This window comes from Sorghum bicolor, chromosome 2, assembly GCF_000003195.3.
Source record: "Sorghum bicolor cultivar BTx623 chromosome 2, Sorghum_bicolor_NCBIv3, whole genome shotgun sequence".
NCBI classification, from domain to species: Eukaryota; Viridiplantae; Streptophyta; class Magnoliopsida; order Poales; family Poaceae; genus Sorghum; species Sorghum bicolor.
This window is the reverse complement of record NC_012871.2, coordinates 62620450-62639244: the sequence shown is the minus strand read 5'-3', so window position 1 is coordinate 62639244 and position 18795 is coordinate 62620450. Positions and strand designations below refer to the sequence as shown.

The 18795-nt window shown below is 39.3% G+C and overlaps 2 protein-coding genes across 5 annotated transcripts; one reads left to right on the top strand and one right to left on the bottom strand.

The window, feature by feature from the left end:
- On the top strand, positions 6834-8539 carry LOC8083274 (basic leucine zipper 43). The gene has a single exon (XM_021452953.1). It carries the CDS (start codon positions 7883-7885, stop codon positions 8441-8443), a length of 561 nt encoding a protein of 186 aa, XP_021308628.1. The 5' UTR covers positions 6834-7882; the 3' UTR covers positions 8444-8539.
- LOC8063741 lies at positions 9068-14546 on the bottom strand. 4 transcript variants are annotated; one of them, XR_002449696.1, is made up of 6 exons: positions 14309-14546; positions 14125-14210; positions 12826-12929; positions 11254-11308; positions 9879-11170; positions 9068-9765 (listed from the first exon to the last, which is right to left on the bottom strand). XR_002449696.1 is itself a non-coding variant. In XM_002460345.2 (5 exons), the coding sequence occupies exons 1-5, from the start codon at positions 14432-14434 to the stop codon at positions 10954-10956; spliced, it is 588 nt and encodes a 195-aa protein (XP_002460390.1). In that variant the 5' UTR covers positions 14435-14546; the 3' UTR covers positions 9068-10953. The 4 variants fall into 4 exon arrangements, 1 of the variants encoding a protein (XP_002460390.1); XR_002449698.1 differs by having other exon boundaries at positions 9068-9977; positions 10129-11170; XR_002449697.1 differs by having other exon boundaries at positions 9068-10234; positions 10418-11170.

The window sequence follows — 18795 nt, the reverse complement described above, 5'->3', positions numbered from 1 at the left end:
AGACACTCCCAGACGTCTGATTCTCCACGCCTGGGCCAGGATTCTTGCCTGGCGGGTGCTCTGCCTGCCGGGGCGTGAAGCAAACAGAGGCCTATAATCCAGTGTGTGTGCTCACTGAAAGCAAGTGCTTTTCTTGAACCCTGGTTATAAACAGTTCAGCCGCCTATATGCATGCACATAGAATCAATCAAACTGTTTGTTTTGTCTTGCGTGCGTTCATGGCCTTGTTTACATACAATTTTTTTTGATTTCGACACTGTAGTATTTTCGTTTTTATTTGACAAATATTGTCCAATTATAAAGTAACTAGGCTTAAAAGATTCATCTCACGATTTACAGACAAACTGTACGATTAATTTTTGTTTTTATCTATATTTAATGTTCCATACGTGTGCCGTAAGATTCGATGTGACGAAAAATCTTGAAAAGTTTTTTGTTTTCGGGGTGAACTAAACAAGGCCTGTATCGGCACACATGTGGAGCTTGTGTTCGTAATGAAATCCCAATCGCAAATGATGTTTATTATACACTCCATGCAAGCACCAGCACGAGCAGATTTGAGGCGGCCTTGTAGTGGGTCGTTGGAGCCAAGCCACCGTGAAACTATTCATGTGAGCAGGCATATGTTGCATGTGCTCCCAACTCGGATCACTACTACTATGGGGTTGTGGAGGCTATTGTTTAGGAACATGGGATTAGCTGCGTGGTGCGTGCGTTATGCCGTAGTTCAAAAGGAACTATCACACACAATGGTGTTGGTGTAATTTTCTTTTATCAATCCATTTCTGACTTATATAGTTCATGTTACTGAATCAAATGCTCTATTACGACAGATATGCAAAAAATTCAAATTGTTGTACATATGTATACTAGTTCATCAAGCCGTGCACTCTCGTGAGCTAGAATCTTAGGAGACATAACCCCATGGCATCAGAAATATCGAGTTTGATTTCCAAATTTTGATCTTGTCAGTTGCTATAGACTTTTTTTCCTTGAAACTCTTATATTATATCTTTATTAACTCTTATTTTATATTTTGTTAAACATAAAGACTTTTAGGTACTAAACAGTACTCTTAAGTACTATTATAGTATAAATAGTCATTTAAACCTACACCACATCACTCAACAATCGGTGGTAGAGCTTCAAGAGTGAGATTAGGATGAGCTTCAAGATGTTTAATTTTTCTTATAAAAGATTATTTGTGTAGTGATACTGTTTATTATAGAAGTAAAGTTATTATAATTGTACTATCAATATAAATATGTCAAATGGTTTTCATTAAGTTAAATTGTATAAACTTTTCTAAAATAACAATCTCTATAAGTATAAATCATGGATATTAATATAATTTTACATAGCTTGTTAATATCATTTATCATGAGTCATTAACAGAACATGTATCATTTGCATTATCTCATAATTTGTCTTAAACTTCCTACAATATCTTATATTTCAAGATTGAGGGAGTAGTTAGATAAGCACTTGTTTCATCCTTTCAGTGGCATCATAAATCTATATACTAGATTTCAATGTTTGATGTTATTATTTGTTACTAAATTTTCTTTGCTTGTTAAGTTAAAACTCTAGTACTTATTGCATTTTTTATTCAAAACTTTCCATTTTTATAAAGAAAAATTCTAGATTTTAGGCTACGCTCTTAGTTCCTACAATGACAAAATTGGTTGTTTCAGCTTGTTGCACCCGCAACATTAAAGACGTTGAATTTTGCTATATCAAAGAATTGTATGTGTAATAGTATTGTCTAATAAAAACACATAGGTACTTAAAACTAAATTTTCAATATTGATACAGCATAATGTTTCAAATATAATTTACAAAACTATTCACAGACTATATATTTAAACAAATTGTGTAGTGTCATGTTATGTGGTTTGTCAAGGGACTTTTTCCACACCAGATAGCTAATAAAATAATATTTTTGCTAATATATATTGCATGTTTACTTCATCTATATTGTGGCATTTAGAATTTTGTTTACTTTATTTTAGTAGAAATGTGTAATTTAGAAATATATATTTTATAATTTGTGACTATTGAATTATTTTTCCATAATGGTTTATATTGGTATTTATAAACAGATTTTAGTGATATTTTAGTCTATTTTATGAATGTATAAGCGGATAGTTTAGATTAAAATTAAAGTTTTTACTTAGTAAAATAGTAATCTAGAGATATTTAATAATGACATAAATTAGTAATTTAGATAGAAATTTAGGGGTTATTGCATTATCTTTCATAATACTAAAGATGGATAATTTTTTATACAAACTAAGAGTTATTTAAAATTATTTTTTTATAATGCCAGAGTTAGGTAATTCATATGCAAACTTAGAGGGTTACTTTATGTAATTTTCATAATGGTATAGGTGTGCATTATAAAATAATCTAGATCCAATGGCTATAGTCAGCGACGATGATTAGAGTCAACTGAAATAAAGGTCATATGTTTCTAATTGTTGTGAGAATTTGTAGGATTTTTCTTTTTTAGTTTGTCTCATAATGATACATCATTGAGACCTTTAATTAGTACGGTGAGGTGCAAATTAAGCTTGCCTAAATTTTGTGAATTAATATACTAGCTAACAGCAATTGCAAAGACAACCATCATTGGAACTTTATGTTGTCAATTGAACAGCAAACCTCATTTTCATGAACAGAGAACCATTCTTTTCTTTTCCAAAACTGAATAATTTTCCTTTCAAAGAGAGGGAAACCAAAGTAGCAGCTTTCTTTAGAGAAATGGAAAGCAGAACTTATCATACAAGATTTTCGACAATGTGGCCCTAACAAGAAGGCAAGGTAGCTAAATGAACTATACAAGAGCGCGTGATGCACCACAAATGGAATCTCGACTGCCAACCTATCATTTTGAGCTGATGAGTTCACTTTTTTTCCCCTTTCCCTCATGTCCAGCTTTGCTCCGAAGGAGATGGTATGCGATTGCGCTTCCTCAAAGCAAGGTGTATGATGCATCAACCAATTTTTTCGATATTATAAATCCATTTTATTTAAAGTATTGCCTAGAAGAAATGAATAAGAATCGAAAAACATGATGAACCTCAAGGCCTTGTTTACTTTCAATTTTTTTTGGAAAATCGACACTGTAACACTTTCGTTTGTATTTGATAAATATTGTCCAATCATGGACTAACTAGGCTCAAAAGATTCGTCTCGTCAATTCCGACCAAACTGTGCAATTAGTTTTTATTTTCGTCTATATTTAATACTTCATGCATGCATCTGAAGATTCGATGTGATGAGAAATTTGTAAAATTTTGCAAATTTTTTTGGTAACTAAACAAGGCCCAACTTAAATTCCTCGTATGCGAATGAATGAATGAATTGCTTCATAATTCGTCATTGTGATTTTCTACCAAAAGGTAACGAATTAAATTTCTCAATTTTTTATGGTTGGAAGGTACCGAGAGGTGACAAAAACTATTTAATTAGAGGTATTGGAATTTTCTTTCAAGGAATCAAATTTATTAATGCCTCTCAAGAATAATCACTTTTACGTCCTAAACCATACAAACACACTAAACTCAGTGTGCCGGGAAGTGCCATCTCAATAAGCACATCTAGCTAGCTAACTCCAACTCCTTTTTTCTTCTCACAGTCACCGTTAACCTAGACAATCAGGAGTGAACTCTATCAAATCCCCCTTTTTTTTTTTTGCGGCGAAGTTCGGAATAAGAAGTTGTTCCATAATGAGAAAGTGATACCTTTGTTATTGTGCTTACCGGCTGGCCACCACCATCTTTTCACTACACTATATTTAAAATGCAAAAGAGCATCTCCAACAACTTTGTAAAATTCACTTGCTAAATCTTAGGTTATAGCAAGTTGCTAATTTAATTGGCAAGAGAAAAAAAAGATATATCTCCAACAAATTAATATTCTCACTTGGTAAAAATATAGGATGACAGATGGAACCCACTTGTCATTGTCTATTTCTTCTTCCCCTTCCTCTGGGATGCGAACTGTCAATACTGAAGGCTTTGTCTCAAAGTCGGTGATCATCGGCTTGCTGTTGCTGCCCCTGCCCGCACCGCATCCGAGAGATCGAGACCTTGAAGCGAATTGACGAACTCGAACCGGGGAGACGCGATACAACGATAGGAATTTGGAGTGCCAGTGGCCGGCGGCGGAAGGCAAATAGACGTCATCTTACCGTAGAAAATGACGTGCTAGCTAAAAGGGCCAAAGGCCAACTAATGAAAGTAGCGGTTTAGTACTTCAGTCATCTTCCTCAGACTCCTCGTTCAGAGTTCTCAATAGCAGCAGCGGTGGCCATCGGGACCTTCAACTTGGAATCCATGGCGGTCCGTTCAACTTGGGGTGGGCATCCGCGGCGGAACCAAGGTAGGGCGAGCGCCCTACCTTGCCCTACCGAGTCCTCCGCCCCTGGCTGCTCCCCCGTGCCGAACGTTTGGTCGCCTCCGCTCATGGTCGCCTGCTGCACCTCCTCGTCCGGTTCCTGCTCCGCCCGGCGCCGCGGGATCCCGGCGACGCGTACGGGGGCGACTGCGCGGTGTGCCTCTGTGAGTTCGCGGACGACGACCGCCTCCGCCTCTGCGAGTTCGCTGCAGCCCGCTGGTGTTCCTGTGAAGTTCGGCAAGTTCAGAAGCCAGCAGGCCTCCGTCTCTGCGAGTTCGCTGCAGCCCGCTGGTGTTCCTGTGGTGGATGACGAAGTTGACGAGGGAGATTGCAGCAGCGATACGCGAGGATAGGGAGTGCGGATGTATACGCGCGCGGCGACGATGTTTAGCAAGTTGGAATAAATACCAAGTAGATTTAGAGAGTTGTTGGAGAAGGTTTTTTGTGTTTTTACCGTTTATAAGAATACCAAGTTGATTTAAGGAGTTGTTGGAGATGCTCTAAGCTAACTGAAATACCTTTCTCCATTTCACGGACTGGCTTCCTCCCTAGTCTAATCACGTGAGCTTTTTTATCCGCAAGTTTGCATCTAATTCTAGGAGTACATATCTAGAATCCCATAACATGCGGCCCCGACCATGAGCCCAGATTTGGGAAGCAAAAAAACATGGAGGATTCGGGTCAGGTGTCCCTGCCTCCTCCTAGTGACTCGGAGCACATATTCTACTACTGCCTTGTTGCATCAATGTCAAATACTCAACTTGAATCCTAAGGATTTCATCTGGCTTAGGAGGACGAAGAGAATAATAACCCGAGGGGACAAAGCCTCCAGCCAAGCACAAAGCCAGAAACATCGACGAAGGTATTTTCGACCGTGTCCCACGTAGAATCAAGTGAGATTTGTTCAGTGATAGCGTGACGCCACTGAGAAAAAAAAATTGAAACAAAATGTCTCTGCTCTGCGCTGATTTTTCTGTTGAGCTGCTGATAATACTACTTGAAACTGCCTAAGAAATGACTTGGATGATGAGAAATGGATTTGGGTTGGAGGTGTCAATGAGGCATACATTCACTGGCCCTTCTTGCCTTGAGTTCTTGTCTTCTTGACTTCCATCCCTCTAGCTCCATGGCCACTACATCACAGATCACACCAAGAACTCACAAGAAGAAGAAGAAAAAGTCCGGTTCACAAAAGTTAGATCTGTGAGCCACATGATCGATCGTATATACACACACACATACTAAAAGGAAAGTTTGAAAACGAAGTGTTGGACAGGGGCATCACAATTGGCAAGAAGCAAAGCGGGATAGCAACTGCTTTTTATTATACGATTTAATATGTTCTTGGTGGTTGCAATCGCCAACCCAACCTGTCGCTGCCGCTGGTCGCTGCGCCGAGGGGGGGTTTAATCGCCCAAATATTTCCGCGTCCCTGCTGCTTTTGCAAAAGCATGCGTCCGATGGCGTCAGCGCGGATCCGCTGCTGCTCTGCCGCGAATAATGCAACAGTATTCCGCGAAATGGAGATGCCGATGCATGCATATCAACAAAGCTGAGCTTTATTGCTTTGGGCCGGCGCAGCACAGGTGTTGGTAAGTACGTAGGGAATTTCTAGTGACAGTCTAAAAGAGTACTATGCTCTGGTTTCTATCACTATTCAGTGCCTAAATGTTTCAGAGAAATTCAGAAGTAAATCACAGAGATCTGCTGGGTTTAGTATTCAGGGCAATCACGTTCATAACCCCCAATTTCATCCGCAGCTGCACCCCCCCCCCCCCCCAACCATGGTCTAAACTACAGGGAACAAACTTACAAATAGGAGGATGGAGCACCTGCACAAGAATCCCCAAAATGTTTGCATCTCTATCTGTAAAGGTAAAATTCAGTCATTTTCAATTTGTCAATCGTTTTTTTTTCCTCTTAAGTTTATCCCATCTGACTGCAGCTAATTGAACCAAACCAGGAGCAAACAGTAGCTTCATGTTTCTTGTCTTTAAAACATATGATTTTGTTATATTTCTTTATTCTATAATCTTATTGCCTAGGTACCATCTTTATTGTTGATAAAGGTTCCCCTACAGTTTCAGTTGATCCTATATTGTTGTCAGATAAAGATTTGAAGGGGGGCCTTGCTTCCATTTTCTTTTACAAAAAAAAAAGAATAAAGGAATGTTTGCAGCACCTCATACTCTGCTTTGGCTACATGGTTCACCTATTTATTTATGGTTAGAATTGTCAATTTGCAATTGCTTTTGCAAATTGTACCACTTATGGAGGATGAACAATGTCTTAGTCAGAAAGTTGAAAGAAAGGTCACAAGCCAAGCCAAGCCAAGCCAAGAAAAAAGGGATCAACCCTACGTGGTTGCCCGTTGGGGTGTGCACCCACACCACCAAAAACTGACATAAGGCTCATATATATCCTCAGCTTATTACATGTGCATCTAGCAATGTTCAATTATCTTGAAAAGCCAAATATCTTAGATTAATTACTACAATACCAGCATCCAAATTGCTAAAGAAAAGGAAACTACAATTATTATAAACAGTAAAGCGCTACAGTAGTGCAAAAAGGAACGACGTACCAATCCATCCATCCATCCTCTTAGCTGTCGAACCCCTATGGTAGTGATATAAAGCTGTTGCTAATCAAAGGCACTTGCAGTTCTCGTGATCAAACTCATGGGTGTCGTACTTGCACGGGCACGGTGCATACAATACAAGCAGATGTAATAAAAACTAATGTATAAACGATACGCATAGCCGATCCGCTTCATAATCTAGCTAGTGGCCTAACAATCTCAACCTGTTTATTCCTACAGTGGCTCTCAAGTAGGTAAAGCTACACATCTATCCATACATACAGCAGGTTCATGCAACTAACTCTTACAACTAGGTAAAGAATTTCTATCGGTAAAGTAATTTGTTGATGACAGAGGCCAAAGGCCGGGCATCTTGGGGAATTAATGGAGAATACATTACAAGTGAAAGTGAGAGTTTGGCATGCATGAATGCTATCTGGAATATAATTTTACCCTTGGACAAGACTACTCACGCAAGTCAAGTCATGGATGCACGCAAGAGGCCGGGTAAAAGAAAAGGCCAATGTTCTCTTCAAAAGTAGTACTAGGGCAGAGCTAGAGGGATAGAAGGTTGTTTGGATATTGTTGAGCATAAAAGACGAAAGGTTGCTCTTCATGGCCATGTACCAAATCGACAAAACTAAAGCGACCAAATTCTACCAAAATGATAAAAAAAAAAGGCGAGAGAAGGTGGCTTCTCTCTCTAGCTGGGTAAGGCTTAAGGGGCCAAGCGAAACTACCTTTGGTACGCTATAAAAGGCCTTCACCAACCAAGTGCCCCCTCCGCTCACCCAGAGCAAAAATCCACCAAGAAGCCAGCCTACATCGAGATCCCAGATCGACCTCACCCTCGAAGGTCTGCAGCAGTCTCCACTGAGCAAGTAAACGAGTGAAGCACACATGCTGCAGCAGCACCATTACCATGGAGGAGTGGCTAGCCTTCACTGCCTCTCAAATCCGGACCAGGCATTCCACGCTCACTACCACAGCAACATGATCGCCATGCCGCCCACTCCGCTATTCCACCACCTCTCGCCTTCTACCTTTGAACAACCTATCCACGAAGCACAGGCGGTTGTCGCTGCCGGCAACAGTCCAGCCGGCTCCGGCAGTACCGATGATGCCTACGGCGGCGGCGGCCGCACGGCAATGGCGGAGGCTGAGCGGAGGCGGCGGAGGATGGTCTCCAACAGGGAGTCCGCCAGGAGATCACGCATGCGCAAGCAGCGGCAGCTCACCGAGCTGTGGGCGCAGGTCGTCCACCTCCGCGGGGCCAACCGCCGCCTCCTCGACGAGCTGAACCGCGCAATGAGGGGCTGCAGTGATGTGTGCTGCGAGAACGCCCGGCTTGAGAAAGAGAAGACCGATCTCAGTACCAAGCTCGAGCGGCTCACCCAGGCGCAGAACACCGCCACGCCAAGCTCCTCCTCAGAGCCGCAACATGACACCGCGCGCTACTGAATAAATTCATTCTTATTTTCACATTTTAGCTACGATGCTTGTTACTATACTATACCAAATAAAATATGTTTTGAGGTGGATTTATTGCCTCCTATATGTCTACAGGTATATTCTAACTACCTATTATTGACATCTCTTTTTATAAAGGTGGCCAAGACAAATTTTGATCAGATGTACTAATTAACAAGCTGCTATCCAAAGTAACAACAGCACATAGATGAAAAAACAAGGAACTGCCCATAAACCATTAAGGAATAAGAAGCCTTATGATTGGTTTCCATTGATGCTTTCCACTGAAAATGATGTGGTGGATGGGGTTGGAGGCTGCTGTAAACTTGCTCGCTTCAGCGGTTCTTCAGCCCTCCATTCTAAATTATAAGACGTTTTGGCTTTTAAGTTTTTTTTAACTATGCACTTAGATATACACTATGTCTAGATACATAGTGAAACTAATGTATATAAAAAAGAAAGCAAAATTATCGAACATGTAAATGTATGCTCTTTAGTTGGAACACTCTAATAGGATAACCCCCCCCCCCCCCCCCCCCCCCCCCACACACAACCCACCCAACCCTGCGGGCACAGAAAGGACAGTAAACAGAAAAGACTTGATCATGAAAGAAATGGCTAGTAACATAGTAGATTAAAATAATCAAGACCATGTGTGGGCTAACATATCAAATTCAATGAAACTGAAACTACAGGTAATACAAACATCTCAAGTAAACATGTAAATCATTCTAGGATGCTTATGCGTGCTCTTTCAATGGCAAATTTGAACATAGGAAACCTTGCAAGAAGGGATGTCAACGGGTTGAGTGTGATGCGAGTAGAGCAAATATCTGCCTGCGACAACACTGGCAACGTATTATCACACCCACCCTCGACACACCTCCTGCATCTGCGGATTTTGGGCACCTGTTGGTTATGTTAATCTCACAAGTAATATATCATCATGATTGTATTAATAACTATAGAAAGTGGAAAACAAGAGAAGTTTGTCATCTATATATCACACATCTAGTCAACTACCGTATTGGTGCCATGTAATTATACAAGTTTTTGAAATGGACTAAAAAATTAATACTTAGATGTCAAACATGTTTTTAACAACTAGACATCTACTTAGTTACATGAGATGTTCCTTATATTTCAGGCCCGGATAGGCACCCTTCGGGTGGGGATTTAGCGCCCGCACCTGACCCTCGTACATTTCAGGGCCCAACCCGATGAGACCAACGGGTACAATTTGGCACCCGCGGCCATACCCTAGCGGCTGCGGTGCCCGCATGCACCCACACACGTGGGTTCAACTGTCATCCCTACGCAAGAATCAGATACATGTGCAATAGTTCAAGCACAATTTCAGAAGTGTTGCATCTAATTTTGACTTCACTTGGAAATAATATAATGTAGTAACCAGGCAATAACGTACCAGGTTTGTTATCTTTCCAGTAATGTGGATGTCAAATTAATCTTGATAAAATTGCAAATCAAAGAGATTCTGAAACAAGGACGTATCTGAAATTTGCAACTGGCAATTGAGCCATCAATCAGTGCTGTCTAAAGGTTGTTGTGAGCATGTAAATATAAAATACAAAAAGCATAGACCACTTTGAGTTGCTCACATCACAAGGGCCAAGCAGAGTATTTAGAAAGCAATAGTATTGATAGTTGATACATACTTGCACAGGCGGGCAGGCCGCTGACAACAATAAAAAAACCTCTGTAGGCTTGGTGATGCAGCTTTCCACACAACGGGACAAGAACCGGAAAGTACAGAGAGCCAACCTTCAGATAGAAACAGCTTACAGTTCATTAACATGATTCTGTAGATAACAACATTTTACCCTCCCATAAATTACTGCATAAGCATTTCCAGACCTTCAGCTCTCGATAGCATTGTAAGTCCATTTACAAGTATATATATATATATTTTTAAATGCATTTACCTGTAAATGAGAATGTGTGTACCTGCTATAATGCTGTCAACTCTGAACCTTGAATACTTCGGGTTCTGTCCCTGGTGCTTTAACAGAAAGATATAAGAATATGGACAGTAATGAGATGAGAAAAAAATGATAATTGAAAGAATTATCATGAAGTGTCAATAGCAGACTATCAGCATGCTCTTTGGAGCTATAAATTGCCATGTGAAAAAAAGTTAGCTTCGTATTCTCATCTGCAAGTGTATCACCACAACATAAAAGAAGTTAAATCGCATAACGAAATTCAGAGTAATGAAGAAAATTTGGTATTCAGATTTGAGCAACCAATCAATGGCTCAATAGGGATAGTCTATAATACATCAATTTAAATACCAAGTAAAAAACAGTATTCCTCGCTACAGATGCTTTCTAGAACAGGTACAACAAACTGAATTTAAATACCAGGTTACAAGCACTTTTGGCGTCAATTTGTCTTTCCTGCTAGGCGTATACTTCAGGTTGCTAGCCTCAGGCTACAGAGGAACAGAACATAACCTGATTATCCTACATTAATCCATCAGGTCAATTCTTCTTGGATTGCTGTCTCTTTCCAGGTGTTAGATTGTTTTCTGTGACCGAAGCACTAGCATTATTTTTTGGTGAGGCTTCACCAGCCAAGGGTGGAGAGTTGTTCTTGGCAGAGGAATCTGCTGCTGAAGATGGAGAATTTCCCTTCTCATTGCTGTTCTTGTCGCGGGAAAAAATTTCAGGGTTTGCAAACGATCTTGTACATGGCCACCTATGGGGGAAAAGACATTTAGATGCTTGCTATACTGAAATCTGAGATGGTACTGATAGAGTAATAGCTCACAGGAAATATACCTGCTTGACCGGATTGTTTCACCTCCAACAATGGTTTCTGATTCAAAGATGTTCCCTATTAACAGGACAAATAGCAGAAAATTTATATAGTCTAAGAAAAGAGAGCCAGTACTGTTTTAAACTTCTAATCAATCAAAATGAAACTTTGCATCGAGACACAGGGAATGTCTGACTAGAAAACACATGTGAAACAAGAAGAATAACCATTAACTAAGGAAACTGTAATAAATAAATCCTCATAAACAGAGATACTTTTTTTATATAAAAAAAACTCAACCGGACTGCCCCCAGAGCTTTGCTCTGAGAAGAAACCCCAGCCAAACCGGCCAAGAAAACCCCCGAACCCTGCCACTACCCAGGTCCTCACCACTACAACAGGCTGGTGCCAAGCTATTTTTTGTGGGGAGGCAGAGCAAGTTTTTTTTTGGGGGCAAGCCAGGATTTGAACCCTGTCTAGCTGATACCACTACTTGGTGACCAACCACAACAGAGAAATTTAACAATACATCACAGTTGATATACACAGTTTTCAGTTATTTACAAAGGCTTCTAGACTATTTGGACAAGCATTGACATGTAAAAGGACCATCTGTAAATTTAGCAGAATCATCCTAGTGACGTCCAGCCAGTAAAATCATTTTCACCGCCATTTCCCTTTCTCAGAAAATCCCATTTCTCTAAGAGTCCACTAGTGGAGGACAGCAAAGTAAATTGAAATTCAGAAAAGAAAATAGCAGCTCATTAGATAACTGTTAACATAAATACATGCATATTGACATATTGTTCATAGTTTTTAATAGTAGCCTCCATAAGTCCATAAACATAGATTTGTAGTGCTTAGAGATGATTAAATGACTTGTCAACACAAAAGGTTCATACAGAAACGATAGCCACATATCATGTCTACTCAATGCTGACTAACAAATAATTTGCATGGTCCTGTTTGATGTAAATTTTCTATATGAAGTGGAAATCTAAGGCTCTAAGCATACACATCAGATATAACAGACACTGAAGTTGTTAATACCTGTCTGACTAGCAGAGGAAGATGCATTAGCAAGTTATTAGTTCTTTATTATCAGGCAGCCAAATAACAGATCTAAGGCTAGCTTGAGCTGACACTGAAAAGGGAAAAGCCCATTTTCCAGTTTAGCATCTGAAAAGAGTTGTGATGATCTTAAATTGATTGACATTCTAATTCAGGTAAAGCTCAAACAGACCCTAGACTCAAAAAATTACAGCTATTAAATTAGAACTGATGATTATTAGGTTTAAGGAGTACTCGTTTGTAACAGAGTTATGTCCTAGACTAACATATTGTGACTAATATGTAAGAGAAATTGAGTCATGGATTCCAGTCAAAAACAATATGAACAGTGACACCCTAACTTTCGCTGATAATGTACTCAAAATATATTAGAGAGAACTATAACACATTTTCACTCAACGGCAGAGCTGCTACAGACAAGACAAAATGATCTGATTGTCTGCGATAAAACAAAGAAAAAAATGGCATACACTAGAAATTATGTGACTCTAGAAAGTTCAAGAGGTTGAAGAGTGCATGAGTACCTCTGTCAAAAGCCTTTTTGGAGAAAAACTTGGCCTTCAGACGGGCTGCAAGGATTGCTTGATATCTATTGATCTTCTGTCCATGCTCTTGGATTACTGCTTCTCTACACATGTTAAACACAACGCACAAAATTTACTGTCAACCTTGATGGCTTCTCAAAGTGACGACATGCAGAATCTAGGTCCAAATCAAAGGAATACCTCTGCTCTGCCAATCATAGGCCTAACAGGATTAAGATGTTGTAATTTCTACTCCCTCCAATTGCAAATGTAAGTTATAGTATAATTCAAGGACCAAATAGGTTCTTCAAAATTTTGTGTTTAATGTGTAAAGAAAAATAATCTAAAGTTTGATATTCTGAACCAAAAGGTAATTAGTCAAATAATTCAGTGTGTAACTTACTACAAAGTCAAAATTGTTCAGATCAGCTTGTCAATAATGGGATTTGGATACATTGTTGCAAGAGAGACCAAAACTCTACAAGATAGAAGATATGACATTGCAGATGCAAAGAATCAATGTATAGGGACAAAACCTATGTGTTTTTTTTCACTAACTAGAGAACAGATGTCATCCTTTTTCTTCTTCTTCCAGAGAACTAATATGCTGGAACCAGAAAATTAGGAGAAATATAAGTGCAAATGATAGCCTTCATACCTTGACACACTTTCTGAAAAAAATACATACTAACTTGATTTCTTTTTGCCACTATTTTTACATGATTATCAGTAACATATAGTCTAATCATGTTCCCTTCGCATGCCTAACACCGTCACAGGTGAAGGGGCACTCGCCTGTGCTCCATAGTGGAACCACATCGACCCCACAGGTTTTTGCAAAGTAGTACCTCTTTTGCTGAAATTTGCTTACAGACAAATTTATTAAAGTCCAGAATACTAGTGACAGACAGGGCTTTGGTTCTGGCTCCACCACTCCTTGTGCACATGGTAAAACTACAAAAAGTGGTGACCTGATGAGGTACTCCTGTTATTGGTATATCCGTATATGAGTATATAATAATAACATTAATATACTATGCATTGTTACGAGGCTACCAGTATTAGGGTAACAGCCCCATCTCATCCATGCACTAGTATCATACATCTACCTGACTACCTCCGTCGACTAATACAAGTATACAACAGCGTGTTCGCGGATCCCATATAGCCCTATGGGTGCACGCATAAAACAACAATATAACCGTAAGTGAAGCAGCGTTTCTATCGAGAATCACGCAAGGACAGAGCATGCATTGCGGTAACAGAGAAGCGACGCATGGCAAGGGGGATCGCAATTACGAGTCATCGTCCCGCGGCAAGTGGGGCTTGGCCTCCTCCTCCTCCTCCTGCTTCGGTACAGCCGCGGCGGCAGCGTTTCCTTCCTCCTGCACGCACCAGTCAGGAGCTCAGCTTGGACCTGGAGAGCCAGAGAAAACGAGCCAACGAGCGAGGGAGATAATAAGAAATGGGATTGTGGGGGAACCTTAACCCGGTGCTGCTCCGACGTCGGGGCGGGGGTGGCGGCGGCGGCGGTAGCAGCAGCAGCTGCTGCTTCTGGCGGCGGGACGGGGGCGGCACCGGCGGTGAGCGGCCACGGGGAGGAAGCCATCGGTTGCGCAGTGATACAGAGGCCGGTCTGCCGTGAGGCCGGCGCTGAGAAATTTTTGCTGGTGAATCGATGGAGAGTGCGAGGGGTGCCTGGCTGCCTGCGGCTGCCGGTAGGCGTCTTTTATTTTAGGCGCACATGCTATTGCTGAGCACAGGATACCCTCGCCTCTGAAACTAAACATTGAAACCAGATTTAAATTTACGGTCATCCAGAATTTATTTATAATAACAAGAGAAGTTACATAACTTGTATATATAAATGTTAATACTCTTTTAAAGCGTATATATATTCCCTTGGGAATCGTTCCGACTTCTCTTTCTATATAGTATATGACTATTTATATATATCTAGACATAATATATATCTGTATTTAGAAAAATCACAATAGTTTATGATCTGAGATGGAGGAAAGTATAATTTTTCATAGTAGTAGTAGTATGTTAGCGCTGTAGAATTATAAATAATTTGTAGACCGTCGTATATGATCTAATTCTCGTTGTAGAGACTCTCAAGTAAAAAAAAACATAAAACATATAAATGTCGATTAAATTTTTTTCTTAAATTTTTCAAAAAAAAGTTTTTCTACATATAGTATCATAGTGAAGTTCATGAGAATATGAGAGACTCGTTAATGTTCGATAGGCTTGACGTTCAACAACTTCACACGAGTCAGATTCGGTTGCAGTTTCAATTGATGCCAAACTTCTAGTAACGTTCATTTGGCTCCTTAGTTTAGTTTTATTTATTTATATAAGTGTATTGTGTGACCTACTTGAAAGTTGGAAATATCATAATAAACAACTTGACTTAGTGGATTTTTTTTTATGTTGGCTAAAGAAGCATAGGGCCGATAGAACGTTAGGGGGTGTCTGGGACTGCTCTACTCCATATTTTTCCGCTCCGCTCCACGTTTTTTAGCCAAACAATTTCAGCTCCACGCACTTAGTTCGAGAAAAAATAGTGGATTTATGAGAGTACCTAAAGAGGTACTCCACGAACTCCAGTTTTTTTTGTAGAGCTGCTCCACGACGGAGTTTATGGAGCAGAGTTCGTGGAGCAGTCCCAAACACCCCATTAGTGTAAGTCAAAAAGATATTATATCGAGGAGCAAAAGACACGATTTATTAAATAAAATATTTTCTTTGCTTTTAATTAAATTATAAGATGTTTGTTTTTCCTAAATACGTAGACAAAGAATTAACCCAAAGTAGACGACACGTGCATCTAAACCTTGGTGGGAAAGTATTCACCGGAAAGGAGCCAAAAGACTATCAGTTTGGTTGTTTGAGTTTATCTACTAAATCTGTCAGTCATTCAATAGTGTTTTTCTCTTATAATAAATCAGCGAACAGTACTTTCAGTCATGGTTTTTCAGACAGGCAAACAGACTTATAACGGCAAAAGCATCTACAATAGGGACGCAATCTCGAGGCAAAGCTTCTATGGAGACCGAAGCAACGCTAGCATCAATGCATCATCTAGGAAATAGACTAATGATGGTCAAGCATCTATCTAGAGAGGTTTGTAGTGGCAAAAGCATCCGCCACAAAAAAGTTAAACAACGGTGACAAAGCATTACCCAAGATGACCAAAATAACACTTCGGTAGGACCAACTATTATGAAGATGGATGATAAGAGTTCACACAAACACAACAAAGAGCACCACCGTGGACCAAAGAAGCCTCTAAGAAGAAACATGACACGGGGGCGACATCATTGTTGGCACCAGCTAGCGATCGAGCAAGGCTCTGCCCAAGCCAATGTTTTTCTAAATGCTAAATAGTAAACAGTCAGTCACCTACCATTTAGCTATTATTTGAGCTAAACAAATTATTAAATGGGCTAAACAGAATTAAATATAAACGGGACATAACCACCAAACAATTTATTAAATGGGCTAAACAGAATTAAATAGAAACAGGACAGGACCACCAGATTTTTTTCGGGAAGCACTGAATCCACGATGCTTTTAGGCAAACAGAGGCCCAAGCCACTCGTATCCACGGAGCTGACCCCGGTAGCCTAAAGCAATGATCATGGAAACAACGACCGCAGCCAAGTCCACGTGACTAACGGAGACCTTGGAGGCTTGGACAGAGCCTAGCCCAAGACGACATCGCTACCCTGCTGCAGGAGCAGGGCTACGCCTAGAAAGCAATTTTTAAAGAAATAGTTCTAACGTTTTAAATGGTGAATCACATTCGCTTCGTAGAACAGTTTGGCTGTTAGGCTAGATTTTGTTTTCTAAATAAATATAGACATAAAAAATCATATAAAATAAAAATATGCTTCACAAAATCATGGTTTTCTACAGACAAAGTACAACAACCTTAAGGGTTCGCACGCACTTTATCGCCTAAAGTGTCCGAAGAGCGTTATATATTTAATACTTATAAAACTTCCATAAAACTTGGCTTAATAATAAAGATAGACAAATCGCCCCGTTTGTTGTCCAACTCCCTGTGCCTTCTAATTCGATCCAAATTCTCTCACTCATGCCCGGCGTCGACGTTGAGGCTACATGTCGACATCCTAGATCCTACCTTTTTTTTGACGAAAGAATAATTATATTAGTTAATATTAGATAATAACTAGGTACATGAACACATTATAGGCACACTATGAATAGCTCCAAATCTCAAAACTAAACCTATACAACGCTTTGTAGTATGGATAACCACACATATAAACACTCGACAAAAAGCCTTGAGAAGTGAGAACAGATGCCCAACGAACGACGACTAATGTTTATGTAGGAGTTGAGAAACTTCTTTCTGGTGTCTTTTTCCTTCTTTGATCTGCCACCGAAGAATGAGGAAGAGTAATTTTTAAAAGTTATTCTCCTTAGACCTTTATCGTGACCAAATCTAACCATGATAAAATGGAGAAGAGACCGTTGTCGCCCCCATCTTCAGCAGAATAACCATAGAGAAAACCATTTCATCCTACTCTCTCCTTGTCGTCGGAGAGGAGATAAATCTCTATAACCAAAAAAACTTAGGAAAAAGAGTCTACGCAACCTCTCAAACTATATAGGGTGGACTACTTTACCTCTCGAACTATAAAACCGGATATTTTACCCCCTGAATTTTCAAAACCAGTCAAATAACCCCTACGAGTGGTTTTAGAGGGTGGTTTTGTCTTTTTTTTTTATTTCCGCTGAATCTTTGAAAAATTATAATAAATCACAGAAAAATCATAAAATAAAAAATTCAAATTTGTTGGACTCATGATGAGTAGATCTACACAGTCAATATATAATATAGTATACTTTAGTATAAAGTTTTTGTTGTACCTTTAAATCTATATTTTTCTGTAATTAATTCGAATAATTCATATATGTAGTTCCTATGGTCCAATTATGGTAAAATTTTTATGGTGGACTCATTATTGTATGTTTGAACTATGATAAAAAATTTATATTCTTTGGATCACTTATAACTTGGTTATAGATAAAGCATAGTTTTAACAAGAATAAAGATAAATAAATCTATAACTAAGTTATATGTGATCCAATGGGTACGAAACTTTTATCATAAGCATACAATAATGAGCTCACCATAAAAATTTTTACCAAAATTGAACCATATGAACTACATATATGAATTATTCTTATTAATTACAAAAAAATATAGATTTCAATTTTGCAAGAAAAACTTTGTACTAAAGTATACCATATTATATATTTACTCTATAGACCTACTCATTAGGAGTCCAACAAAATTAAATTTTTTATTTTATGATTTTTTTGTAATTTATTATGATTTATTTAATATTTAGCGAAAATAAATAAAAAAGAAAAATACAAAACCACCCTTCAAAACCACTCAAGGGGTTATTTGACCGATTTTAAAAGTTCAGGGGTAGAATATCTGGTTTTATAGTTTAGAAGGTGAAGTAGTCCACCCTAATAGTTTGTGGTGTTATATAGACTTTTTCCAAAAAAACTTAGTTCGTAGAAACACTAACCCTAAATACTTAATCTACAAAAAAGAACTTATTAAAAAAAGACAGTTCCTCACTTTCTTTGGCCTCCGGTGTTATGCAAGAGGGAGGAGGGAAAGAGACTAGCAGTGGTGAAGATTGGTAGCGGCGGCGACGACACTTCTATAATTTTTTTTATTTAAGCTTATTTGTTGAATCTGCTAACTATTTAATAGTGTTTTTTAACGAATCAACAAACAATATTTATACGCATAGCTGCAAGCGAATAAGCTGTCGCGTGGGCTGTGCGAGTCGACGCACGGTAACCCGATGTCCTGGACCTAGATCGAGCGGCACCGGTACAGATGATCGTCGTGCCTCGCGACGAGAACATGATTTTAGTTGTTAAAAAGAATCAACGGCGAGATAAAAAAAA

What these genes read in the sequence shown, in the direction of transcription:
- LOC8083274 (XM_021452953.1), top strand. Translation starts at nt 7,883, where the DNA reads ATGCTGCAGCAGCACCATTACCATGGAGGAGTGGCTAGCCTTCACTGC.
- LOC8063741 (XM_002460345.2), bottom strand. Translation starts at nt 14,434, where the DNA reads ATGGCTTCCTCCCCGTGGCCGCTCACCGCCGGTGCCGCCCCCGTCCCG. An exon ending in CGGAGCAGCACCGGGTTAAG is followed by an intron (nt 14,211 to 14,308) that starts GTTCCCCCACAA and finishes TGGTGCGTGCAG; the next exon opens with GAGGAAGGAAACGCTGCCGC. An exon ending in TTGCCGCGGGACGATGACTC is followed by an intron (nt 12,930 to 14,124) that starts GTAATTGCGATC and finishes TAACATGTGTAG; the next exon opens with AGAAGCAGTAATCCAAGAGC.